This window comes from Natrix helvetica, assembly GCF_964273705.1.
Source record: "Natrix helvetica genome assembly, chromosome: 1".
NCBI lineage: Eukaryota > Metazoa > Chordata > Lepidosauria > Squamata > Natricidae > Natrix > Natrix helvetica.
The window spans coordinates 285,843,317-285,870,774 of record NC_138548.1 but is presented as its reverse complement, the minus strand read 5'-3'; the positions used below and the strand labels follow the sequence as shown (position 1 = coordinate 285,870,774).

The window sequence follows — 27,458 nt, the reverse complement described above, 5'->3', positions numbered from 1 at the left end:
ATGAGAAGCATCCAAGCGTCTTCAAGAAAAAACAGTCTAGTTGCTTTCTGAAAAAGCATTTTTAGGATAACCATGACCTGGATGACTGAGAATCTCCATAGAGATCTCCCAAAATGGGAATCCATTTCGCCATATATGGATTGGAAACTACCATTATTTCATGGCTACTGGTCATCTTTTTAAGGAAGAAACTGTTGGGTTCAACAAATTGTTGTAGATAGAGATATTTGAAATGCAACATTAGTTTATATGATTTATCTTGATTAATAGAGGTTCCCTCTGAAAAGAATTTCCAGAATTTCACATATTAAGTTTATTCTGAAGTACTCATTTTTCCAATGCTTATGGTATTTTTGAGCTGTGTTACAGTGGATTTTTTAATTATAAGATACCAAAATGCAAGAGGATTCCTATTTTCCTAATGTGCTTAATTTCCCCCTTTTATAAGAGTTACGTAAAATGACTGATATATTAATAATTTAATTGTATAACATGATGTGAATGTTTACCTAAGACAAGCTTTGTTTAGTGCAGAAGAAATTATGCTTTCATGGATTCCCCCCCTCCCTATCTCTCTCTTTGCATATCATTTTTTAAAAATAAGCCAACAGAACACAGGGCTTAAAAATTTATATCTCATAAATGGTATCTATCATATGACCATGAGAAGCATCCTGCTGTGTTAAACCAAGCAGTAATTTGATCTATCATTCCATTTCCAGCATTGGCTTGCCAGATTCTTCTGTGAAACAACTGCACAAAGTCAATGGCTGTTACAATGTGGCATTCAGCATCAAAGGAAATGACAGTTGGTCTTACCTGAATTGTTATTTTAAGAGGTGTTTGCAGGATGGGCCGGTGATGGTATTCTCACAGCCAATTGGCCTCGATACTGAGTTGAATCTGAAGCCACGCCTCTGGGCTCCTCTCCTCTGACTCCAGTTTTAATGCAGTATTCGCTCCCGAGATCCTGAAAACAAGTCACAAAGGAGACACCTCCACCCCCAATACTGTCTATCTAACCTAGGGTGGGAACTGGCCCATCCTGCAAACACCTCTTAAAATAACAGTTCAGGTAAGACCAACTGTCATTTTCCAGAGTGGGTTTGCAGGATGGTCCAGTGATGGGACATACCCAAGTTTCCGTCCCATAGGGTGGGCCCTCACTTATCCGGCAGGACCTGCTGCAGGATCCTGTGGCCGAACGCCACGTCAGAAGATGCGAAGGCATCCAACCTGTAGTGCCGGATGAAGGGCGACGGAGAAGCCCACATCGTTGCCCTGCAGATGTCTTCTATAGGGGCCTGAGAGGCCTAGGCCGCTGAGGTGGCTGCGCTCTTAATGGAATGTGCTGTGATTCCGGCCGGAACCGGCAAGTTTGGCGCCTCGTAGGCGAGGGCAATGGCGAGACGGATTCACCGGCTAATGGTGGACGGGGAAACCCTCTTTCCTAGCAACGAGGGTTGGAATGATACAAACAGAGCCTCAGACCTTTGGAACTCCACCGTCTGCCTTAAATAGATCCGTAAGGCCCTCCTTACATCTAGGCATTGCTACCTATGTTCACGCTCCCTGACCGGGTCTGGGCAGAAGTCTGGGAGAACCATCTCCTGGGCCCGGTGGAAGACTGTGTTTACCTTGGGTAGGAATGCCGGGTCCAGGCATAGCACTACCCTGTTGTTCTGAAACATGCATAGATCTTCCCTGTAGGAGAGGGCCCCCAGCTCCGATACTCACCTAGCTGAGGTGATTGCCACCAGGAACATAACCTTACAAGTGAGTAGCTTCCGGCTGACCATTTGGAGCGGTTCAAAAACCTCGGCCATAAGGGCCTGTAGCACCGTGGGAAGGTGCCACGTAGGAAATCTGTGGACTGGCGGTGGATGAAGGTGGGCTGCCCCCTTGAGGAACCTCTTAACTAAGGGCAAATGAGGTAGCGGAGTGGGGCCCTCCCCAGGGAGCTCCGTGGTCAGTGCCGCCAGCTGTCTCCTAACCGTGGGTAGGGACAGGCCCTTGTCCAAACCCTCCTGGAGGAATTCCAATACATGAGGGACCGTGGCCCTGGAAGGGGTCATGTGGGCAGCCTGGCACCAGGAAACAAATGTCACCCAGGTGGAATCGTAAATCCAGTTGGTTGAAAGTCTGCGGGAGGCCTCGATGGTCCTGATCACTTTCTGGACAGGAGGGCGCTTCTCAGGTGCTCCCGCTCAATCTCCACATGGCCAGTTGGAGCCACTGTGGATCTGGATGGACCAACTTCCCTTGTAGCAATCTCACCTCCCCCCGGGGGAATCCTCCACAGTCTCCCTGCCGACAGACTCAGCAGGTCCGCGAACCAGACCCTCCTGGGCCAGTAGGGGGCCATTAGGATTACTTCTGCCTGCTCTCTGACTACCTTGTGGATGACCCCGGGAAGAAGAGGTAGGGGGAAAAAAGCGTACAGCAGCCCGGCCGGTCACCTGGAGCGAAGGGCATTGACCCCCTCCATTCCCCAAGCTGAGAAACGAGAGAAGAACTGTGGCAGCTGAGCCTTGGACGGAGTGGTGAACAGGTCCACCACTGGTCTCCCGAACCTCTGGCAGATCTTCTGGAAGAGCTACTTGGACAGACTCCACTCTCCGTTGTCTACTGTCTCCCGGCTCAGCCAGTCTGCCTGATGGTTGTCGACGCTGGTGATGTGTTCCGCTCGGATAGAGCACAGGTGTTTCTCCGCCCAGTATCCCAGCGCCATCGCCTCGATGTGCAATGCTCTGGATTGTGTGCCCCCCTGTCGATTGATGTGCGCCTTTGCTGCAACATTGTTAAGACAAGGACGTGGTGACCTTCTACTAAGGTTTGGAACCGTCGTAGGGCGAGGTGGACCACCCGGAGCTCCAGCCAATTTATGTTGTGTTGAAGGTCGTTCTTTGACCACCGTCCCTGTGCCAGCTGGGAGTCTAGGGTTGCCCCTCAACCGAACAGGCTGGTGTCTGTTGTCAATATGAGTCACTCCTGCTCCCTGAATTCGCAACCCTTGAGCAATGCTGGGGGCATCCACCACTTGAGAGACATCAGCACTCGTGGCGTCGCTGGTACATTGATTGTTGAATTGCTGGAATCTGCCCTCTGATATGACAGCAGTCTCCATTGGACCGTCCTGGCATGCAGGCGCGCCCACAGGACCACCTCGATGCATGAGATGAACTTTCCCAGCAAGCTGGAAAGAAGGGCTATGGGAACACAACGATCCTTCTGGATCTGCTTGATTAACTTCAACAAGCTGGACCTGCGATCTGGGGAAAGAAACACTCAACCCAACTGGGAATCAATAACCGCCCCCAGGTGTAGGATTCGGGTGGATGGGGAGAGGGTACTCTTCTCGAAGTTAATCGAGAACCCTAAGCCTTGGAGGGTGTCAATGACCTGCTGAAGATCTGACCTAGTCTGAGCAGAAGACGCCCCCTGGATGAAGATGTCATCCAGGTAGCAAAAGAGACTGATGGGAAGCTCCCTCAGATGGGCAGCCACTACCGCTAACACCTTGGTAAAGGTTCTGGGGGCCGAAGCCAACCCAAACGGTAGGGCCCTGTACTGGTAGTGAAGCCCTAAGTAGGAGAAGCGTAAAAAACATCTATGCTCGGGGTAGATGGAGATGTGCAGGTAGGCCTCATGAGATCAATGGATGCCATGTAGTCTCCCTCCTGAATCCTTGCCAGGATAGACTTGAGGTATGCCATCTTGAAACGTCTATATACTAAGAATTGCTTTAGAAGCTTTAGGTCTAAAATGGCTCTCCATCCCCCCGATGATTTTGGCACTAGGAACAGGTTTGAATAGAACCCCTTGCCCGCCTGGTCCGCAGGGACTCTTTCTATGCACGTAATGTCGAACAAATGCTGGATGGCCTGCCGCATCTGCTAGCGCTTGTCAACATTCTTGGCTGGGGGAAACACCCGGAAACAATTAAGGGGAAGGGAAAGGAATTTCAGGCGGAGACCATAGGTCACTGTACTGAAGACCCAGGCATCTGTGGATATCCCCGCCCAGGAGTCTGCAAACAGAGCTAGGTGGCCGCCAATGGTTGGGGTCATGGGTGACCTACTTGCCCCGGTGGAAGGGGCGACCCCCCCTTGAAAGGGCCATTTACCCTGAGGCTGGAATCGGGATCTGTCCCAATTGTATCCCCTGTTGGATGGCCTATCTGCCCTGCCTGCCGGGTACCTGCTCTGGTGGGTTTCCTGTTCCTGTGGTCGCTGTGCTGACCTGCGATAATAGGGCATGCTCTGCTCTGCCTTCTTGGTCGATGTCGGAAGCGCCTTCTTCTTGTTCTTATCCTCCACCAGGATGGGGTCACGGGTAGTCCCAAAGAGGGAAACCCCCCCGTGTAGGTTGCTGTCGCTAGTTGCCACTTCACCTTGTTGTCCACCTGCCAGCCCTGGAGCCACAGGAAGTGATGCGACAGACAATGCCATAGCCCTGGAAGCAAACTTCATGGCGTTTAAGGTTGCGTCAGCCGAGAACTGAGCGACCGCCACTAACTTGCTGATATCTTGGTGTAGGCGGACGTCCTCCGATGGAATGCGTGCCTGGATCTGTTCCATCCAAAGGATTGCCATACGATTGAAAAACGAGGCAGAGGCCGCCGCCTTAATGGCCCAAGCCGACGACTGGAAGGCTTTCTGAGGTTCATCTCCGCCTTCCTGTCCTCTCCCTTCAGGTTGTCTGCCACATCCTTGGGTACCAGCGAGGCCAGGGCAGCCAAGTCCACCACCAGTGGATCCACAGAGGGATCTGCAATGCTTGGGAGAAATCTGGTTCGATGTTATAGAACCGTCTGTCATTACTGCCTGGGGTAGGAAAGGCCCCAGGTGTCTCCCACTGCCTCTTAACTACTTCCAAGAATAGGTTGGGAGCAGGGATCTCCTCTTTAACTGTTTTGGGCTTGGAATAGACCGTGCCCTGGAGCTCCTTTGCTGGCTCCCCTTCCTTTGCCGTCTTGCCCCCCCCCCAGCTGAGCAGTGGCACGGGCTTTGCGTAGGAGGGACCGGAACAAGGTAGGAGGGAACAATCCCGTGAAGGTGGGGGGGTCAGGTTCCAGGTCCTCCTCATCCTCAGAGAGATCTGGGTCATGCTGCGCCTTGTCCCCCAGGACAGACCCCTCACTCGCCAAGGAAGAGGACCCAGGAGGACAGACTGGCTGGGAAGGACCCCCTGGCTGGGATGATGAAGAACTGGGGACCGTGACCTCGCCCTGAGGTGCAGAGTGAGGCACCTGGCGCTGCATGCCTGCAGCCATACCTGAAGCAATGGCTCTTTCAATGAGGTTCTGGAGATGCACAGGCAAGTCCTCCATATCTAAGGAGTCCCAGCTGGATCCCACTGGCACCTGACTATGGCTGGGGATAGGTGCCAGGGAAGGCCTGGACTGATCTCTACCTCCCAGCTGTGTCTCTAGAGATAGAAACTCAGGCTGGTTATCTACCTGGTCAAGATCCTCCATGGAAAGGGGAGGGGAATGGGCAACCCCCCACTGCACCCCCTCAGGGAATCTGGGGACCTAGGGGGAGAATCCTGCCTAGAAAAGCCCCCAGGGGTGACCTGGACCTGGATCTGGATGGGGAAGGGCTGATCCTACTCTTCAGGGCCCGCAACCTCTCTGCCCTGGAAAAGGTCTTTAATAAAGCCCTGTGCGTCCTATCCTCATCCTTCTGGCAGGCACGGGAGGGGTGAGAGTTGGCTGAGGCTTTAAGCCTCCTGGAGGAGGTGGTGGGCTGCTGTCTAGAAGAGGTAGCCTCCTCTGGCAACATAGGAGGTGAAGGGGCCCTGTCCGCCATTGCTCTTCTACTTACGGCCATTCCTTGCGCTTCTGCCCAATCCGTCCCTCACCTCCTCTTCAGTCACAGCAGCCGGTCTCTCTCCCCTCACAGTTCTTCCTTTTGAATTTGCCGCGCTTGCACCCTCTGGGGCTGCCGTGGCTTTCTGGGAGGTTGTGCTGCCGCTGTGACCCTTCCCAGCTGCTTCCGTGGCTTTCCCTAGTGTTGAGGGCTTCGCATTCTTCTCCGCGCTCCCTCTGCTCGCTGGCGCTTCGATCAGGCTTTAGGGGCTGTCGGGCTGGAAACCAGAGCCGATCACGAGGCCTCCAGGCTCCACGTGGTCACCAGCTAAAATGGCTGCTGGAGCAGCGACACAGCCACTGGAGCCTCCCAAATTCTAAAAAATCAAGCCCCAGGCGGCTGGAAAACCATTGATGGGAAACTTACAAAAGGAGGAGGTAGGGTCCCTGGAAGGCAGGAAGCCGCGCTGGTTTGAGGAGGGTCTGGTAATGGTATTTTTCTTTCAGGAGTCAAGGATTTTTTAGTCTCTATGCTGGCCAGACTGGATTGAAACTGGAGTCATAGGAGAGGAGCCCAGAGGCTTGGCTTCAGATTCAACCCAGTCTCGAGGCCAATTGGACCATCCTGCAAACCCACTCTGGAAAAGATAAGATTTGCTTAAGCATATGATCAGAACTGTCAGTTATCCAACCATTTGTTCCTGCTAATTGAGCAAAAAGAAATAACAGATCACTGATCATCTAGCCTGGTATTATTGAGGTTTTCTTCCCTACTATACATAGTTATGATGGCAAGGGAAACTAGCACCTCCTGGCTGCAAAATATATGTGCTACCATTGAGTTGGGATTTCCCCCCTAGAGAAGCAGAGATTTCAGGAACTAATAAAATGAATCTAACTCTTCATTTAGCAGTTACTTCAATGAACTTCATCCACCAACTTGTATTTTCCTAGGGCACTAAAAAAAGAGTGAGAAATTCCTACTAACTCTAACCCTAACCTTGAGTTCTTGACTACTCAAATTTAACTGTGCCCCAGATCTAAACTATGTATATGGTTTATATCCACATGTGTTTGGTGCAGAGAGCAAACCTTTTTCTTTATGCTGTTCAATGAGATCCAGCTTCAGAATAATATTTCATAGTAGTTTCTGAAAGACTGACTTCCTTATATTAAATATATGTGCTTGCAAATATAAAGATATTAAAATATTATAGAAAGGGGGGGGGAGAGGTGTTATCAGTCCTTCTAAAATATGTCAAAACCTCACCATGAATTGCATACACTGCAGTAAAAGCAAAGCAAATTTCTACATTATCAGTTCCTTCCTTCCTTCCTTCCTTCCTTCCTTCCTTCCTTCCTTCCTTCCTTCCTTCCTTCCTTCCTTCCTTCCTTCCTTCCTTCCTTCCTTCCTTCCTGATAGCCAACCTATCAAGAGAATATCTGCTGGTTTTAATCGCTGTATAAATAAATGTTATTATACAACGCAAAAGTAAAGATGAAGAACTCAAATTCAAATATTTAGCAACTACACTATTAGGATAAATAGAACAGTTAAGGTATATCTTTGCCTCCCATTTGTGTGTATCGTAAAGGCATCCGATTGGCTGCTGTTAAAAACAAAAATACTGAACTAAGATAGGCCAGGCTGGAACTATCACCTATTTGCTAGAACAGGACATTCTCTCTGAGCCACCCAAAATTTAATTGCTCTTCTAGTTGTTGATTCTGTCAGGTTTCAACTCTTAGCTGGAAAATCCCCAACATTCCTGAATCCTAATAAGCGGGTTATGTAAACTGGGAAATGCCTCTGAAGAAAAGATCTTGGATGCCGTCATTCAGTGACAGAGGCTCCTTGCTAATTCTGCTTTCTGGAAATCATTTTTTAATGGTCCCATCTCTCCAGTTTCTCCTTTTGTGACTAGCATAGCAGTCTGGTTTTTTTAAAAAAAATCCCTAATAAAAGACATTAATTGTCGAAGGCCTATTTTGTTTTATTTGCTTGATTTTTTGAGGCTGAGCAGACAGTGGCACCCCTTAGCTACACACACACAAAGACACACCAGAGGCTACAGTGTGAAAGGACAATTTGGATGTGCACTAAGCCAAAATAAGAAAATTTCACATCCATGTCTTCTTGCGTGGTAATAAAAATGCACATTTCCATCCCATTTCCTGATAGCTACAATTGGCTGTGTCATTGCACATCCAGGAAACTTTAATGCTTGAAGCAAACAAAGAACAGGGTAGATTTGGTGGCCCACTAAGCCTTGTAGAAGGGACTAGGTCTGGGGTTTAGGAAGAGCAATTAGGAATTTTTGCTTATGTCCACATCTTTAGCCGCCTGAGGCAACCACTACAGTCTGTCTAAAGTTAAATTTTGCAATTCAAGAATTGAAACCAAGTTTCGTATTCTGTTCTAATAGTGGCCACCCTATTGCTATAAGGGAGCAGAACTACTTCTGTAGCGTTTCGGCTCCCAACATTTGATACTCAGCGTTTTATCATTCTGTTTCTTCAGCTTTTCTTTCCTTCTGTCTCCAAGATTGAGGGGAAATCGAAGAATTTATGAGTCTGGGGAGTCTTTTTCATCCCATCCAATTAATTGCCCCATAGCCATTATCTGGTTTGCTTTGTTTATTAGAAGCTAAGGGTCTTGAATGAACTCAGTGTGTTTTTTGAAGAATATAGTCTAGCTTAGCACATAGTGAGCACTTAACTAATTGTATGCTATTCAGTAAACCAGGATTAAAACCAGGATTTTGCAAGGATTGAATCTTGCCAGTAGCTAGTATTGCTGAATATTTTTCAAATAATCGCAAATAATGGTGGAGAACTTTGTGGAGGATTAGTTGAATTTGCTGTTAAAAGCTATATTGTAAAAAACCAGCTCAACTACTTATTGTATCAATTATTTATGCACATTACTTATAAATTGTGTTAATTCCAATAGCTCTTCGTTTCGATTTTCATTAAATGTATGACTAGTCAGTTACATGAAATAGTTTTTTCAACAACCCTAACTAAAAAACTCTACATAGATTGGGGGGAAAAGTATCAGTGATATAGAATAGGTGCCATTTGCATCCTTGAAGTCATCCATCACGGGAGTCCTTATTATAAGTATCTGGATTTGCATGAGATTATAAAGCACAAAAGCATGTAGGTATTGTCGTAGAGGGAATAAAATTTTAGAACCTTTTTGTTATTGACTGCTTTTGTAATAGTTTCATAGAGATTTTTAGGTTACAAATTTGGCTAAGATTTAACTGCCATATTTTTCAGAAGTTCAGAGGATAACTAACTGATCTAAAGATAATTTTAGGAGGTAATACGTATGAAATTAAGCCATGGTTTTTAAAATGAGGCATTCCCAATGTAAATATTAGTGATCTCAGTCTCTGAACTGAAACAGAGCTGCACACTTGAATAATAAAAAAATACTCCTGTATGTTAACTTGCCATTGAATATACTGTAATGTAAAAATGTGTATTCAAAGAACGATTTATTGGAGAAGAAGTGCTAAAGACCTTGATGGGATTTAATTTAAATATACTGTAGTTGCCTAGAATTGCTCATTAAACAACTTTCCTTAATTTGATGTCCAATAAATCTAGGATATACCTATTGGACTGCAAGTCCTATCATCTCCAGCTATCAAAGTTGCTGTCTATACTTGATTTAACACAGCAAAATGGATGAAGCATACACAACATTCTTTTTGTTTTGAGATTATAGAAGAGCATGGAGGATTTTATCAGAAAGAGGCAGAAAGAAAAGTCATGATGCTTATATATTATTTCAGTTAGAGGCAACTTAATTGTTGAAGACATGAGTGGGAAGTATGTTTTGTTTTCAGATTTTGTGGCTTTCCCACTGCATCTAATTACTCAACATGAAAAAGAGAATGTTGAACTGAATGGACCTTTAGTCTTATCCAGCATTATATTTCTTACAATTTTATCATTACATGAAGTGTTCTACTCCCAACAGCTTTTTAAACATATGCCTGGTCCCTTGCCTTAATGCAATGCAGATTAGATTGAAAAAGAGTTCAGATTTCTAAGAGCATTATTTTTGAGTTTCAGTGCCAAAACCTTTAATCTATAATGTATTTTAGAAGACATTCCTACATCCCTGTTTAGTATTTCTCACCTATTTGAAAATGTTACAGGTATATTGCTTAATAGAGATTTTTGAGTTAGAAGTATTGGACAGTGTAATGCTGATTATTGTTTCTGTGTCACATTTGCTTGCCCTGAGAATAACAGCCTTCATGGAGAATATGCAAATCAGAAGTATAAATGCAGAATGCAAATTATTTTTTTGTAAATAAATCAGAATGGAAAAAGTATGTAATCTGAAACATTGAGCAACACGTGATAGCACAAATGTGAACGATGTAATTCAAAGCCTGTGTAAGAAAACATACGTTAGGGGAAAAACCTCTAGAGTTCTCAAGAAGTGAGTAGGAGGGCATTGGTGAAACGTCAGGAATTAAAAGCTTGGATCTCCTCAATTGCAGTTGTTTCTTGAGAATTGTCATTCTTCCTAAGACGCTAGAATGACTGGAATCAGGAGGTGAACAATGTCAGAAAAAATGAATCAGGGGGAGATGCATGGGACTGTAGCACATTTGATCGCAAGGTTCTTTGGACTTTACCAAAATTACTTCAGCGATAAAATTTAGATCAGGGTTACATGTCATAAATGCTGGAATGAACTAATGGTGTCTAAATATTAGCCTTATATATTTCTTAGTAACGTAGAAAAATATGTTTCCTGTTTTTATAGACGCTACCTATCTATTTATCACTTACTTTTTTGTTGCCTGTATTGATCAATGGTTGATTTGTTCATATCTGATAACACACATATTTTAAATTCTAATTTAGGTCCCTTTCATGAACGCTTTTATCAAGTGGGATCCATTTTATGACTGCCCTTGGTCCACCTGCCATCAGTTCTTTTTGCTATGTGACCAGCCCATTCCCATTTCATTTCTTTTACTCCCTTGATGATTTGTATACCTTCGTTTGTTCTCTAATCCACGTGCAGGTCTTTCTATCTGGTCTTGTGATGCTGAGCATGATTTCGCCATGGCTCTTTGCGCCACTCGTAGCTTTTGTACTGATTCTCAGTTATTGTTCTCTAAATTTCCTGTTAATCCCTATGGATAAAAATTATTGAATTCTATATGGAGAAAGGCAGAAAAATTTCAACAATACCCCCCCCCCTCCCTGGGAATGTTTGGTTACTATGGAGGTTTCCTAACCATATTATGTCCATACCTCATTGATCTAGGTCAGGGGTGTCAAACTGGTGGCCCATGAGTGGCATCACACACAGGCCACACCCACCTCAACTCCACAAAATACTGTACTCTACTCTACAAAATAGTGCAGAATGTCACATGACACTGCAAGTTTTATACTCATGATCTAGATGGTTGTCACTGACCAAGAAATTAATATTTAGAAAAAATGCAATTTAAATTCAGGTTATTTGTTTCTATTAAAGCCTTAGTCTATAGGCAGGATGTAATTGGCGACTGTTGATACACCGACGGAAACTGTCCCATGCTCTTAAGTATTTCAACCTTCTTGGATGAATTCTCTGTCACTGCTGAGAAGGCAGGCACATAACTCTGCCAAGATGTAATTAATTCAGTTAGCAAGTTTGTATTTTTACTTTCTTTTATATTAAAATGTTTTTATTAGATCTTGCTTCGGGTTTATTTTTGCTTATTCAGAAGTATACTTCTAGGAAAAGCCACGATCCATCATCATTAATTACATTCTCTTTGGGAATGCTAACTTTTTCTTGTTGTTTTTCACATCAGGCAGAAATACCTGGAAATTCAGTAATTGATCTGCAGTCATGGAAAGCAAGGGACCTTATCGAATCTATGACCCTGGTGGGGGAACACAAGAAAAAGCATCTGCTGCCTTCGAACAGCTAGTGGAAGAAAATGCAAAACTTAAGGAGAAGATGCAGGGGATTAAATCTCTAGGTAATGGTGAGCATGAAATGGAAGCACAATTGACTCCTTGTTATTGTTGATGACTTTTGGATCCCATCCCAACCTTTAGAAAAAACAGCTTTAATCGAGTTCTTATTGGTAAACCCCTCAAATCTTCAACTTCATAGAAGCATAAGAAGCCCTTTGCCAATAGGTGCACCTGTTTGGTTGCGTGCATTTATTGTAGAAAATAAGCAGGAGTGATCTCACAGCAAATGTAATTTAAGTAAGAAGAAAAGTAATTCTGTAACTTAAGTGCTATTTGTAATATTAATATTTGTATTATTAAAAGGGTACATTTCTCACCCCCTCCCACTCATCAGTTGATTTGTGGGCTGTAATTGGTCACTGTTTTGTAGGCAAAAGAGGATAAAAATCACCTCATGCAGCAGCAGAAGGCATGAAGTGATTTTCTTCTCCTTCATGGTGGAAGAGAACCCTAGTCTCAAGTAGAAATAGTATATTTATGGGATATCTATCTAGCTATCTATCTAGCTTTAGAAGGAAAACAGCATCTTCTGCCAGTAGATGTATTCCTTTTTCGTACCAAAACAAAATAACATTGTTTGCTTTATATAATACAAAATGAAGAGTTGTTATGATAGCAGCCAGACATTTTAAGTAAGGTGTTGCATATAAACCGGGTATGATAAATTCTCTGGATTCAAGCATACATGACCTACATGTTTAATGCTTTCATTGCCATTAGCACTTCTGAATAAAAAGAAATGAAAGCATCCTCAGAGGCTCCTGTTTCTGTTGATATTCCTGCCTTCTTACCTCACCCTACAGAGCCACATGTACTTCCAGAAACCCAGTTTGATGTAGTACAGGGGTGTCCAAACTTGGGAACTTTAAGACTTGTGGACTTCAACTCCCAGAATTCCCCAGCTGGCTGGGGAATTCTGGGAGTTGAAGTCCACAAGTCTTAAAGTTCCCAAGTTTGGACACCCCTGATGTAGTGGTTAAGAGGTTGACCTAAAAACTAGGAGACTATGAATTCTAGTCCCGCCTTAGTCATGAAAACAGCTGGGTGTCTTCGGGCCAGTCACACTCTCTCAGTCCAATCCACCTCTTAGGGTTGTTGTTGTGGGGAAAATAGGAGGAGGAAGGAGTACTGTATTATATATGTTTGCCACCTTGAGTTACATATAAGATAATAAAGGCAGGATCAAAATCAAATCAATAAATAATCTCATGATCTCAGTCTAAAGTTATGATGATGAACCTAGCGCACGTTTGCCCAAAGTGGCACACGGAGCCATGTTGGCTGGCACGCGCAATGTTGCCAGTTCCTCTTCCGGGTTTCTGGCACGCATGTACACCCGATGATTAGCTGTTTTTTGCGTGTGCGGCAGTGCTGGAACCCAAAAGAGCTAGTTTTCTGATTTCCATTGTGTGCATGGGCGCTGGCTAGCTGATCATCATGCATGTATGCGCACCATAACCGGAAGAGAAGCTGGCCAGTGCACATGCCGAAAAGGCACCACACACACGCTCGTTGGGGAGGTGCCCTGGAAGAGAAGCTACCAAGTGAGTATGCACGTGCCGGGAAACGAACTTCCGGTTTTCAGCGCACGCATGCTCACTTGGGAGCTTCTCTTCCGGGGTGCATCCCCGATGAGCGCACGCATGCAGTGCTTTTTCGGCACTCAGTGCTGAAAAGGTTTGCCATCACTGCTCTAAGGCATTAAAGCTGAATTATGGTTGTACATGAATGAGGCACTTGTGTAAAGTGAAAAGGTTATCTTTTTCCTACATAGAGATACTTGCTTAATTAGCTACCTTGTCAGTGTATAAACATTTGACTGCTCTGCTGATAAGCGAGGATCATCTCTATGCAGAAAATGATAAGCCATCAAATAATCATTAGATTAAAAGGCAGTACAATGGGGCGAGCATTGTAAGATGGGCTACAGATATGATGTATTGCTAGAAAAAAAGATATGAGCATGGATCAGGAAGTGCTGAATGATATCCTTTCTCTTTTGCCAGGAGAGTTATTAGAAGAGTCTCAGTTAGAAGCGTCCAGATTACGTCAAAAAGTGGAAGACCTTGTGATGGACAACGAAATGCTAAGATCAGCCTCTTCTTTTGAAAACTTTGAAGAAGTAGCAGGTATGAGAATATGAGAACAAATGAATGTCCCTCTGCCAAACCTAAATTCGTACATTAATGTGTGAGAGAAAGGGAATGAAATTTGAAAAAAAGATTTGAAAGAAAGAAGTTTTGAATGGAGGCAGGAAAAATAAATCTGCAATTGTGCCTTTGCCTGTTCTGGCAGATAAATCAGATATAGTAAAATACGCTCCATCTACACTGATGTATGAAAAGCATTCACATGAATAGGAAAGTTTGCATAAAATGAACTCAGCTCTTCTAACAGTTCCGTGTATGAATACAGTGGAATTGAATCATAGCTGCATAACAGAGCAGTGGAAACTGTCCTAGGTTTTATCCAGTGGAGAAAAAAATAATCTCAAAAAGTAAGAGATGGGAAAACCCTTAGGTTGAAGGGTTAATGCTACCAGGAGCAGCCAAGTGGCTAAATCGATGAATAGTTTATTTAACTTGATATAGTTAAAAGATTTCTATGGCCATTTATCTGGGGGAAAAATTAACTCTAGGTGGCGCCCAATGGCAATAAAAAGCAAAAAAATAAATAAATCCAATAATGAACAACAAACTCATTTTCCTGTGCGCTGCTTGGAGAGTCCAAGCAAGGGTTAAATTCTGTCCTTCTGCCCAATGGACTGGATTGAAATTTCTGACCACGCCTCCTGGTCTCCCGGTATGTTCAGTTTTTCAATTCAGTCCATTGCCCATTAGGACGTCTTTTCTCTCTCTCTCTCTCTCTCTGAGATTTTTTCTAAATTTACCTTTATTATCTGTATCTTTTGAAGTTTTTTCCCCTTTATTTCTTTAATTAGTTTTTTAAGTTCAGGTCAGAGACTTTTCTTTTCAGGTTTCAGACCTTTCAAGGAGCCAACAGAGCACCTTTGATTCTCCAGGAGTTCCAGAGTTTTTTCCAGGGGCTGGGAGGTGCCCGACTGGCTCTTTACTGCTGGGGCTCATCCAGTTGGCGACCCGTGTGGCAAGATGGCCCAAGACATTGTCGGGTTTTCTCCAGCAACGAAGAGCCGGCCAGCAGCCGGTTTTCCTCCCTGTGGAGCCGGGACAACATGGTTGTCTTCTGGGCGCCGCCATTTTGGCCAGCCCCTTCTGGTGACCAAACTTCCCGCCTTCTGCTCTGTTTGCTGCGTTCTTCGGCGACAGTTGGTGAGAGCCCAGACAGCAAACGGAACGTTCTCTCTCACAGTGGCAGGTTACCAGGCAAAGGTTTTGGAGGTCTTTGGTCACGGCCATCCTCTACGCATCACCTTTCAATTCCTGATGGCATCTCTCATCATCTCTTCCCCCTGGCAGCGTTCTTGGTGTCCTTTCGGCGCATGCTTGCCCATCTATCAATGGACTTGACGGCAATCAATCCACCTCTCAGCCCAACGAGCACAGCACCCGCATTATCCACCATGGCAGATGAAATCTCCTTGGATCCTCTTCCGGCAGGCCAGTCCTCTAATCAGTTGGGGTCCTATCTCAAGAAGGCGGGCAGGGCTGCAAGGGAGGCCATTGGGGGTACCAGAGCCACTAAACCTTACTCCAGAAAACCTACCAAAGCGCAAGAAAAAGATGCTATCAGGCGCCAGAAAGCCCTGGAGAAGGAATTTGCAAAGCCCCAAAAGCAGGTTGTGGAACAAGTCCACCAGCCAGATCAGCCAGGAAGCCCTATTGGTCGAGATCTAGTGCCCCCCCTCCTCCTTCTATATCGGAGAGTGAAGTTTTTTCCCAGGATGTTTCCCTATCTGGGGGGTCCAGGTCTCCTTCCCCCTCCCTGGGGATGAGTGCTGATTTATTTGAGTATGAGTTGGTCTTTGATAGGGAGGGCTCTCCCTCCCCTGTTCCTCTAGCCAGAGATCCCACACTCAGACTCACTGTGACGGGGAGCCGCCCAGTGGAGGACCAGGACCCAGCCTATCAGCAGAAATGAGGGAAATCATCTTTGCAGCAATCAGCCAGGGGATAGCTGAGGGTCTCCAGAGGCGTGAACTGCAACCACAAGTTCCCCAGCCTCCTTTACCTGTTCCACAGGCCCCTCCAGTCCCACAGGCCCCTCCAGCTCCGCAACCCTCTCAGGGTTCCTGGGAGCGATCCCACAGGCCTCCCTCTCCACCTCCCATCGGTGGCCAGTGCTGACTAGTGTGGGATGAGGCAGATGTTGGGGGTCATGAGTTATCAGACGATGAGAACATCATCCTGGACAAACCGGCCTTTACTGGCTTGTTCCAACCATCCTTGTTTAAGGCTATTCTATTTAAGGCCAAGGTGTCCACCCACATGGAGGTGGAGGTTTACCCGGACCAGGCCGCTGTGGATCTCACGGATCACAGTAAAGGCCTGTTTGATGAGAAGGTTCCCGCCCAGGAGATTGTTCCTTCTCCCAAACTCTTTAAAGACGTAGTCCAGTGCCAGTGGGTCCAGCCTGGGACTCTGGCCACTCCAGGGTGGGGGAGAGAGAACGACAAACACCTTTACTCAGTGGATCCCACCATGGAGGAGCTTCTTAAGCTTCCTTCCGTTGATCTTCCAGTTCAAGCTCTCACTTCCTCTTCAGTGCTGCCACCTGACCTTCTAGAGTGCCTTAAGGCGGAGGACAAAAGAGCTGAACGGGCTTTCCACAAGATCCATCAGGCAGCAGCTTGGGCCATTAAGGCAGCCACCTCCGCCTCATTCTTCAATAGGGCCACTGTAGTCTGGCTTCGTCAGTTACTTATTAGATTCCTAACAGGGAATGCCAGACTGCAGCACGACGTAAACAAAATTGTGGCGGCGGTGGAATACTCTGCAGACGCCACCCTTAAGGCTGCAAAGTTTGCCTCACGGGCCATGGCCTATAATGTCACCTCTCGTAGGCTCCTATGGCTCCAGCACTGGAACGCGGACATGTGTTCAAAATGGAAGCTTGCTTCTGTCCCCTTTAATGGGGGCAAGTTATTTGGGGAGGCCCTTGACTCAGTTTTGATTGAGAACAAGGATAAACGGAAGGTGATGCCTTCAGTTTCCAGGAAACCGGACCGCAGGTCATCCTCCTTCTCCTGCAGGCAGACTTCCCGCCCAGCTGATCCTCCGACCAACAATTCCTTCTTTCAGCATTCCTACGCTCAGGGGACAGATTGCAACCAGGATAGGCAGCAATTTTGGAATAGGGTCCATCAGCAGCCCTACTCCCGTCGTCCCTTTCGGGGAGGGTCTGGAAACAAACCTTTCCGTCAAAACAAGTGACCACCATCCCAATCCTCCCATTGGGGCACGGCTGCAACTCTTTGCCGCTCAATGGGAGGAGATTACCTCGGATGCATGGGTGCCCCAAACAACTCGGATAGGGCTCACTGTGGAATTTCTCCCCCCTCCCGTGCTACTTCATTCGTTGCCTGACTCCCAGGTGTCCCACCAAGAGGGGCCTCATGGATGCCAAGATCCATCACCTCAGGGAGATCAGGGCCATAGAAACAGTTCCCCTGGGGCAAGAACACAGGAGGTTCTATTCCATTCTATTTCTAGTGCTCAAAACTTGGGGGGGGGGGGGGATAGAGAACGATACTAGATTTTAAGAAGCTGAACCAATATGTGGCCTACAACAAGTTCAAAATGCAGTCCCTCCAATCCATTTTGGGCTGCTTTTGATAGGGGGACTTCTTATCATCAATAGACTTGAAGGAGGCGTACCTTCATGTCCTTATCAGATCCGAGCACAGGCACTACCTAAGATTCTTCTACGCTGGGTCCCACTTTCAGTACAGAGCTCTTCCATTCAGCCTATCGTCAGCCCCATGGACGTTTACAAAGATCCTGTCTGCAGTCACCACCCACTTAAGAATGCGACCAATCCGCCAACAGTGCTACCTAGACGACATATTGATTCAGTCATCGTCACTGGCGCAAGCAGCACGAGATCTACGCATCATCATGTGTACGTTACAGAACTACGACTTTACCATCAACCTTGAAAAGAGCCACTTGGCTCCAGTCACCAGGATTCTGCACCTGGAGGCTGTGATAGACACTTCATCTTGCCAAGTCTTCCTGTCACCAGACCGTGTCTAAAGTCTCTGAGAACTGGTCCAAAGAGTCCGCCTCTCCCCCAGCACTCGCATCGTCACCCTGCTGCAGTTGCTGGAGAAGATGATCTCATGTCTCTTTATCGTTCCTTGGACGAGACTTCACACAAGAGATCTGCAATGGTTTCCCCTGCCAATGAAGAGGGCGAAGACCAAGTCCTCCGGTCTCTCCAGTAGTGATGTCCCCAGCTCTCCTGAAAGGGACCTATTTCAAGGAACCACCAAGGCTGACCGTCACAACCGATGCCAGCCTCCTCGGCTGGGGAGCTCACTTGCACTCCCTAGTGGCTCAAGGACAGTGGTCAGCTCACAACCTCTCGCACAACATCAATTGGTTGGAGCTGAGGGCGGTCAGACTAGCGCTTTGGAGTTTCCAGCACACCATCCAGCATCACCATGTCCTTGTCCTCACCGACAACGTGGCAACGAAGGCGCGCATAAATCACCAAGGGGGTACCAGGTCCCGATCCCTCATGATGGAGGCGGAGGCGATTGGCTGTGGGCGGAACGTCATCTACTATCCATTCGGGCAGAGCACATCTCCGGGGTGAACAACATCCAGCTGGACTGGCTGAGCCACACCATACTAGCCAATTTGGAGTGCCGCCTCCATCCGCGTCTCTTCCACCAATTATCTCAGAGGTTCGGTCATCCCCTGGTCGACCTGTTTGCCACTCCGGAGAACGCTCAGCTCCCCCGATTTTTCACCAGGTTCCAGTGTCCCCGGGTGGAAGGGGTTGACGGTCTCCGATGTTCCTGGCCCCCGGGACTAATTTATGCCTTCCCTCCACTGGTGCTCATTCCCAGACTGATCAGGAAAATTCTGGAGGAACAGGCAGAGGTTCTTCTGGTGGCTCCATATTGGCCTCAGCGGACTTGGTTTTCCAATCTGACTTGCCTTTCCATCGCACAGCCCTGGAGGATTCCTCAGGAGTCGATCTCTCTCAGCCAGGGAGTAGTTACGCATCCAGAGCTCCAGTGGCTCAAGCTAACCATATGACACTTGAGAGGGACCTCCTGAGGAGAGCCAACTATTCTACCAAGGTCATCAACACCATCCAAGCCTCCAGATGACTCTCCACCACATGGATCTATGATGCCACCTGGGCCACCTTTGCTAGCTGGTATACAAAGCGTCGTCTTCAACCAACAGCCGCTTCACTTCCTCAAACTCTAGAGTTTCTATAGGAGGGCCTTGATAGAGGGCTAGCCGCTAACACATTACGACGCCAAGTCGCAGCTTTGTCCACCGTGCTCTCACATGGCAACAATCAACCACTCAGCAGACACCCGGAAGTATGCAATTTCCTGTGTGGAGCCTCCACCCTGAGTCCCCAGGTCGTCTATCGTTATCCTTCCTGGGATCTTGCCACTGTACTCAGGGCACTTACTTGCCCTCCCTTTGAACCACTACGTCATGTGTCCTTGCGACACCTGACTCTTAAAACTGCCTTCCTTTTTGCCAGTACCTCAGCCCGCAGGGTATCGGAAATTGCGGCCCTATTGGTCCGAGACAATTTGTGTACCATCCACTCAAGACAGGGTTGTTCTCCATCTCGATCCATCATTCATGCCAAAGGTTAATTTGTATTTTCATCGTGCCCAGGAAGTTGTCCTTCCAGACTTTTGTCCAAACCCGAATCACCCAAGGGATGTTGCTTGATTTTAGGAGGGCAGTTAAGAGGTACATCAAACACACGCCCCCCCTTCACCGGTCGGAGGCGCACAGGAAAATGACCATTGGCTTACATGAAGGGTCCTTTTCTGTCTGCTGCAGGAGAGTCTAATCCCACCCTGAGGTTTTTTTTTCTCACTTTCATCGGATTTGCTCTTTTTCTTTTGTCTGTGGATGTTGTTGGGAAGGATGGAGCATTGACTTTGACTTACCTTTTTGGGACTATGCCTTCATTGAAAAACTGAACATACCGGGAGACCAAGAGGTCAGAAATTTCAGTCCAGTCCATTGGGCAGAAGGACAGAATTTAACCCTTGCTTGGACTCTCCCGCAGCGCGCAGAAAAGGACCCTTCAGGTAAGCCAATGGTCAATCTCAATAAATGCTATAAATACAAAAAGCAAATGTCTGGTGTCCCCATTCTTTCTCCTCCAATGCAGCCATCTCTACCATCTTCAAGTTAGACCTCATAATAGGGGTGGGGATAGCAACTTTTTCCCTGAAGTACTGGATAGGGTAAACAGAAGCTATGTGGGAGAGGTGGTTTGTTACCCACCTAGCATATAGAGTGTTGTTGTAACCAGCATCATGAATTGCACTTGAGAACATCCTGGCACCCAATGCAGCAGTTGTATAATACAACAGTGCTGAGATTTCCTGATAGGCACAATGGCTGCTATATTTGAGATCAGCTGAAGTTTTCGTGGGCATCCCTATGTAGAGCAAATTATAACAATATAATTCTGGATAATTTAGAGCATCTGCGCTCAAATGTTAATAAGTGGCAGGTTGCTTTACTTTCATTGCTTTGAAATTTAATAAAGAAAAGTTATACACTTAATCTTCAAAATGATGCACTTTCTCATTGCTGAAGCCACAAAACTCTCTCTTCAGTTCTTAAGAAAAGGAAAGAAGCTGACATTGTCAAGACAGGTTCTGCCTGTCTGAGATAAAAGGGAATAGATCACTTCAATTTGGCCTTTCAGTTTTATCTGTTGTCATAAATACAGTGTGTCCCGTTTCTTCATCAGTGTGGATTTTTTTATAAATACATGAACATCCACATTTACATACTAGATAAACATATATTTAAAAACAAAGTTAAGTGTGCATTTTCCTTAAAATATGCATGTCTATGAATATACTGTGATGTATGCTTTGTATCATTCATTCTAATTATGTACTTCATTCTAATTCACACATTTAATTTGGAAAGTGAAAATCGATCTGATAGATGAATTCTTCAGGTGTCATTTATCCTATGCTGCTAGAGTTGTTCAGAATTCACCTGAGTTTCTGCAATAAATCAAATTATTTATTTGATTGAGTGATTGATTGATATAGCTGTCCATTTTCCAATCAAACCTCTGGCCAGAGAATAAAGATAGAAAACCCAGTAGAATAAGTATAAATAATAACAGAATAAGCAACATAAACACAATAATAGCACAGTAACACTCAAAGACAATCAAACTCAAACCATATAAACTCATGTCAGAAAAAACCCAGAATGACCACTTCGCCCAGCCTACAAGAGCCATAAGCTGGGGTTTATCCACATCTTCAAGGTTTTATAAAATGTCATCTGTGTTGGGGGTTAAATTAATTTGGAGTGGGAGCCCGATGGGAGAGAATATATCTATGGTTCCAAAATAGATCAGTAACAATTGAGACATCTTCTGTGCATTGACATTACCAATTGTAGTATGTGCTGTACCTGTGAATTCATTCTACAGTGCAATATTAATTTGTATGATGAAACACTGTTAACCAGAATTTTGAGTGAACACACCTCATCTGTGAATGCACACCACCTTCTGCGCATGCACAGTGCTCGTGCATTATGGTCGGGGTGGGTGGGCGGAGCCTCCCACAGCCACCGCTACTGGTTTGCCTGAACAGATCTGCTTTGGCATTTGCCTTCTTTCTTTAGTCATTGCTATGGCCTTGTTTGGTAGCCAGTGCGTTATTTGTTTTCTTCTGACTTTTAATATTTATTTTTTAGCTTTCTCTTTTACAAACATTTTAACTAACTCCAACAAATCCTTGAGCTTTCTGTCAACTAGGTGTAGCCCTTTGATTCTCTTTCTCATCTCAATGTTGTATTTTTTGCAATGGGTTTGTAGCAGTGATGTGCTGTGAGGTTTATGGCTGGTGAGGCTGGTGATGTCATCAGGAAGGCGGGGAATGGGACCACGTGTGCAGGAGGCTGAGGCTGCCTCAGCCTCCTGCACACGTGGTTCCATTCGCCAGCTTCTGAGTCAACATGAAGGGGGCGGCAAAGCTCGAGCCGACAGAGCGCGCTCCGCGGTCCCCTTCATATTGACTCAGGAAGACAGGGAATCGGACCACGTGTGCCTTTTCTCTTTTCCCTTTTTTTTCTTTTCATGATGAGAGCGGTGAGGCTCCCCTGCCTCCCCTGCCTCCCCTGACCGCACGTCCCTGGTTTGTAGTATGTATCCCACTAAAACAGTGTCTTCTCTAGTGTTTTTCAGACTGGCTTATTTCTATGACTAGTAGTAGATGATCTAATTCAGAGTCGGCACCCAACATATTCTGCAATTCAGTATAGATATTTTCCATCTGTTGTTACATGATATATTCTGTTGATTATAGTGTTACCCATTTGAAGATGTCTAGGTTAAAAGCTGCCTTTTATTGTTGAAAAGTAATCTATTAAGGGCCATACATCCTATTTTCTGTAGGGAAGTCTATTAGTCATTGTTCATTGCAGGTTCTGATTCTGAATCTTCCAACTGTATAGCATACGGTTCCTCTTCAACTTTTACATTAAAAATATAATTGACTCTGAGAACCATCAAAAATTCATTGACTCGAAAAGTCATTTATAAAAGGAATTTATATTAAACATTACAATAAGTCCAGATTAATTAATATTCAAAATGTGATCCCCCCCCACTTCTACAGCATTTTGTTTTTCTTCCACCCCATATATGAACATTTGTGTTATTTTTTTTAATTTGGAAATTCTGAATGTCTATGGAGATTCTCAGTCATCCAGATCATAGTTGTCCCAAAGGTGCTTTTTCAAAAGGCAAACTACACTTGGTTTTTTTCTTGAAGAAGTTTCGCTTCTCATCCAAGAAGCTTCTTCAATTGTGATTAAATGGAGGAGGATGGAAAGATTTATATTCCTTGCAACCTTCTGGTCATTAGCACTCATTCTGAGAGTTGTTGAGGCCACTTGGAGGTTCATTTGTGCCCTAAGGGTCACTTTAAATGGGTGTGGAACCTTCTTGAAAGGACTCTGTTGCAAACAGGAGATAAGTGGTGTCATATCCCTCCCCTCAGTTGAGAGAAGGCTGTTCAATCCGAATGTAGATGGCCTATTTGGTATCTCTTTTGAAATTCTGAAACTTGGCAGAGAATTATATTACTGAGATATTACTGGTTTATGTATTGTAATATTTTTCTTTTGAGAATGGAACCTCTTTTCCTACATATTGGGTTTGAGTCACTGTGATTCCTGTAGAAACCATAACTAGGCCAACACCCACTCACCCCACTTTTATAAACATAAAGGTAGAAGTTTTCCCTGTCCAGACATTCTTGACACTACGGGGCGGTGCTCATTTCTGTTTCTTAACTGAGGGAGCCAGCATTGTCTATAGACATTTACGTGGTACTGTGGTCAGCACGGCTATGTGCCGAGGAGCATGGAACACTGTTACCTTCCCTCTGAAATGGTACCTATTTATCTATTCGCATTTGCATGATTTCAAATTGTTAGGTAGGCAGAAGCTGGGGCAAGTAACAGAATAGCAGAGTTGGAAAGGACCTAGTCCAACCCTCTGCTCAAGCAGGAGACCCTATACCAGTGATGGCGAACCTATGGCACGCGTGCCACAGGTGGCACGTGGAGCCATTTGTCAGAGCTGGCCAGCGCGCATGCCTGCACTGGCCAGTTGAGTTCACCCTTTTTTAAAGCCATTTTTCGCCCTCCCCAGGCTCCAGAGGCTTTATAGGAGCCTGTGGAGGGCGAAAAGAGCCCCCCCCCCGGAAGCCCTCCAGAGGCTTCATGAGCTTCCCTGAAGCCTCTGAAGTGCAAAAAAACGGCCCTATGAGCAAACCGGAAGTTTGGGAACGGACTTCCGGTTTGCTCGGAGGGTCATTTTGACTGCTCCGGAGGCTTCAGGGAAGGTCCCGGAAGCCTTCAGAGCGTTCAAAACAACCCTCCGAGCAAACTTGAAGCGACCTCCTTTTTGCTCCGCGGTTCGTTTTGACTGCTCTGGAGGCTTCAGGGAAGCCTCCTGAAGGTCCCTGAAGCCTCCGGAGGGCTTCCGGGGGGCGGGGGTGGCTGTTTTCGCCCTCCCCAGGCTCCTATAAAGCCTCTGGAGCCTGGGGAGGGCAAAAAAAGCATGCAAAAATGGGGGTTTGCGCCTGTAGTGCATGCATGTGCACTGGGGCGGTCGCACATTGCATTATGAGTGTGACACGCCCGCACACTACCCCCCTACGCTCCCCTTACTATGGCACGGAGCCAAGAAAGGTTCGCCATCGCTACCCTATACCATTCCAGACAAGTGGCTGTCCAGTCTCTTCTTACAAGCCTCCAGCGATGGAGCATCCACAACTTCTGAAGGCAAGTCTGATCAATCATTCTCATTGTTAGGACATTTCTCCTTAGTTCTTGGTTGCTTCTCTTCTTGATTAGTCAAGTAACGAGAGCTCATCTTGTTGTACCGCACTCAGGTGTCAAACCCAGGCACGAACAGAGAAAAGTCAGCTGATGACAGCCTATTGCAGGAACAAACTTGAAAGCTGGAAGGAATAGAGTTCAGAATGGAGGTGAGAGCAGCCTTCTGAGTCTAAGAGGAACCTCCTGGGAGGTGACCAGAAGATTGGAGCTAGAGGCTGAACAGAATATGAAGCCATTCTTTAACGTCATAAGGGAAAAAAATTGAAGCAGGGACATCTGGCCAAAGGACATTTGTAGTAATATTTGAAATATTTGAAACCTTTATCCAAGGAGCTAGCAGTAGCAGGAGGAAGTGGAGCTAGTGGAAGATTGCTATACATAAATTATCCTTTGTTGTGAGAGACTGACTAAAGGTTAGGAAAATCTCATCTGAGGAAACCACAGTTGAAAGATCAAGTGGTTGGGAACGATTCCTTATGCATTAGGAAACATAACTAAATGTATGGATTGAAGTAATCTCCGGCTTCTGGAAGAAAATCAAATCCTTATGTAAGCCCTTATCCCATAATAAGTGTCTTTCTTTCGTTCAATATGTAAACTGTTTGTATGGTGATGTCAGTACTATGTATGTGCAGAGATGGTATTCAGCCAGTTCAGACCAGTTTACGCGAACCGGTAGTGAAAATCGCAGGTGGGCCCGCCCCAGCTCTATGCCGTCCTATTTAGGCATGTTTTCAAGCCGCGTGCATCAGGCAAGCTGCACACGTAATCAAAATGCATGCGCAGAGAGCGGAGTGCATGCATGGACTGGATACGTGCTCGGCAAACAAGTAGGGCAAGTAAGTGAATACCCCTCCCCCCATGTATGTGCCTTATATAGCATAAATATTATATAAGTGGTTTTTTGCTTAGAGTAGTTAAACGTTTTATGGTCGAGGGAGTGGTCCCTAATGGTGGGGTTGTTTTAACTTTGTATCAGAGAATGCTATAAACCCAAGCCTATATTTTCTTGAAAAAACAAAACCAGTCAAGTGTCCACATGGTTTAGTCATAGGATTAAAGGAAACATATCTTAAATGGCTTAATTGGACACTTTTAATAACTGCTGGAGATGTAACTTACAATTTTCTGCCGGGCATCAAAATAACTGAAACCAGATCTCTAGAAAGACACATAGTGTGATAGAGATTTGATGGAAGTATTGTTTAAAGGCTAAAATGCATGACTAAAATGATAGATCCAAATGAAAAGGCTCACGGGGAAGCCTCTGTTAATCTTAGAAAATGTAATAATTAGTGTACAATTTATTTCAGTAGAATGTACATACTTGTATTTTAAGTAACTTTAAAAATATGTAAAAAGGTTTTTAAACCACGATAATTATCTTCTTTTGAAAGGTAAAAAAACACCAAATGGAAAAGCTGAGGAATAATTTTGATCTTTCAATATTACAGTGTGTTAAGCTCAGGAGGAAAGGGGGGAAATTCCAGCTGACTTTGCTCAAATGTCATTTATATACATTTGCATCGCACACAAATGTTGCCCTAGAGACCAGCCACTTTCACCATATGGGAAGATAATTTTACATGTGGATTTTTGTTAGTCTTTAGGGTTTATTAGAACCTCTTACTAAGAAAAAGGTGAAGAGGACTTTAGACTTGTTGGCATATCTGATTTAGGTTTTCTTAAACAAGGAATTGGTAAAGTGCAAATAGTGGTTGTGTTTTCTGTGAAACCTCAGAATTTATTTCCTGTAACTGAGGGCCATGGCTTTATCATTCTGTCCAAATATCTATTTAGTCTCCTTCCTCCCTTTCTTTTTCTTCTCATTGTGCTTATTTCTGCTCACCGAATCAGAACTCCGAGGCTCACTAATTCACTCTTTTTATAGGTGAGATTCCAGAACTTTGCTCGTCCTCCGATATTCCAGTGGAGGGTGAGAAGACCCAAGAAAAAGCAGCACAAAAGCCCTCTTCCAATGTAAGAAATCAGCCTTGAGTATTTTTATAGCTATAACCACAAATAAACAATTGAACCAAATGGTACATAGTAGTTGATGCTTCAGTTTATTTGGGGGATGACGTGTATGAAGTGAATTGGTCTGCTAGAATGAATTAGATGCCACATTATTTCTGTTATTCTGACTTGAAATTGACTCTAAGTGGCCAGAACAGGGTAAAGCACCTTTAGCATGTGGCTTACAGAAATATATAAAACTATGTAACTCTACCCCAAAATCTCAGTCTTCAAGAGTTGTTAATAGTTAATTGAAAATGCACAGGGTGGGGAGCTTGGGGAGCTACCGTATTTTTCGAAGTATAAGACGCAACGGAGTTTAAGACGCATCAAGATTTTGAAGAGGCAAATTAAAAAAAAAAGTTTTTGCACTCTGCAGACCTCCCAAAAACGGCCCATTTTTCACAAAACGGGCCTGTTTTTTCCTCAAAAAAAGGGCATGAATAGCCTTTAGGAGGCTTGTAGAGTGCTCCGGGGAGGGGGGGGGCAAGCAAAAAACGGACCGTTTTTTGTGAAAACAGGCCCATTTTTTGTCAGAAAAAGGGCATGCATAGCTTTTAGGAGGCTTATAGAGTGTTCCTGGGGGCTGGGGGGAGGGCAAAACTGAGCAAATAATGGCCTATTCTTTTGTTCATTTCTGCCCTCCCCAGCCCCCAGGAGCACTCTGGAAGCCTCCTAAAGGCAATGCACAGCCATTTTGGTGAATGGGTGGGATTTTGGGAGGCAAAAATGCTGTATTCAGTGTATAGACGCACCCAGATTTTCAGCCTCTTTTTTGAGGGAAAAGGGTATGTCTTATAGTCTGAAAAATATGATAAGTCTTTCCTATATCGTAGTACATTGTGTGACTACCTGGCTGGACTGCTTTAAGAGAAAAACTCTTAACAGGTTAACAGATAAAACTATACTACAACATTTTGTTGTAGGTTGCTGTTTCGTTATCTGTTCAGAGGCTATCTAACCATTGGTTTACATAATTTAAAGCAAAACATGTGCTTTCTTCCCCCATCTCTTTCTTTTAAGGGATCCTCATCTGAATTTGAAATTGTTGGCAATGAAGATAAGAGGTCCTCTCAAGAGAGTAGTAGGAAATCTGT

General features: G+C 45.2%; 1 protein-coding gene across 10 annotated transcripts in view; it reads left to right on the top strand.

The window, feature by feature from the left end:
• The window catches only part of TNIP1 (TNFAIP3 interacting protein 1), a 72,552-nt gene that overhangs the window by 12,718 nt on the left and 32,376 nt on the right, over nt 1-27,458 (top strand). For 8 of the 10 annotated variants that reach the window (XM_081962173.1, XM_081962180.1, XM_081962171.1 and 5 more), the window contains 4 exons: nt 11,656-11,832; nt 13,831-13,953; nt 26,237-26,325; nt 27,385-27,456. In XM_081962173.1, coding sequence (XP_081818299.1) covers nt 11,694-11,832; nt 13,831-13,953; nt 26,237-26,325; nt 27,385-27,456 — 423 coding nt within the window. In that variant the 5' untranslated portion in view covers nt 11,656-11,693. The remainder of the gene's footprint in view (nt 1-11,655; nt 11,833-13,830; nt 13,954-26,236; nt 26,326-27,384; nt 27,457-27,458) is intronic. The other 2 variants (XM_081962172.1, XM_081962179.1) reach the window with 1 other exon arrangement.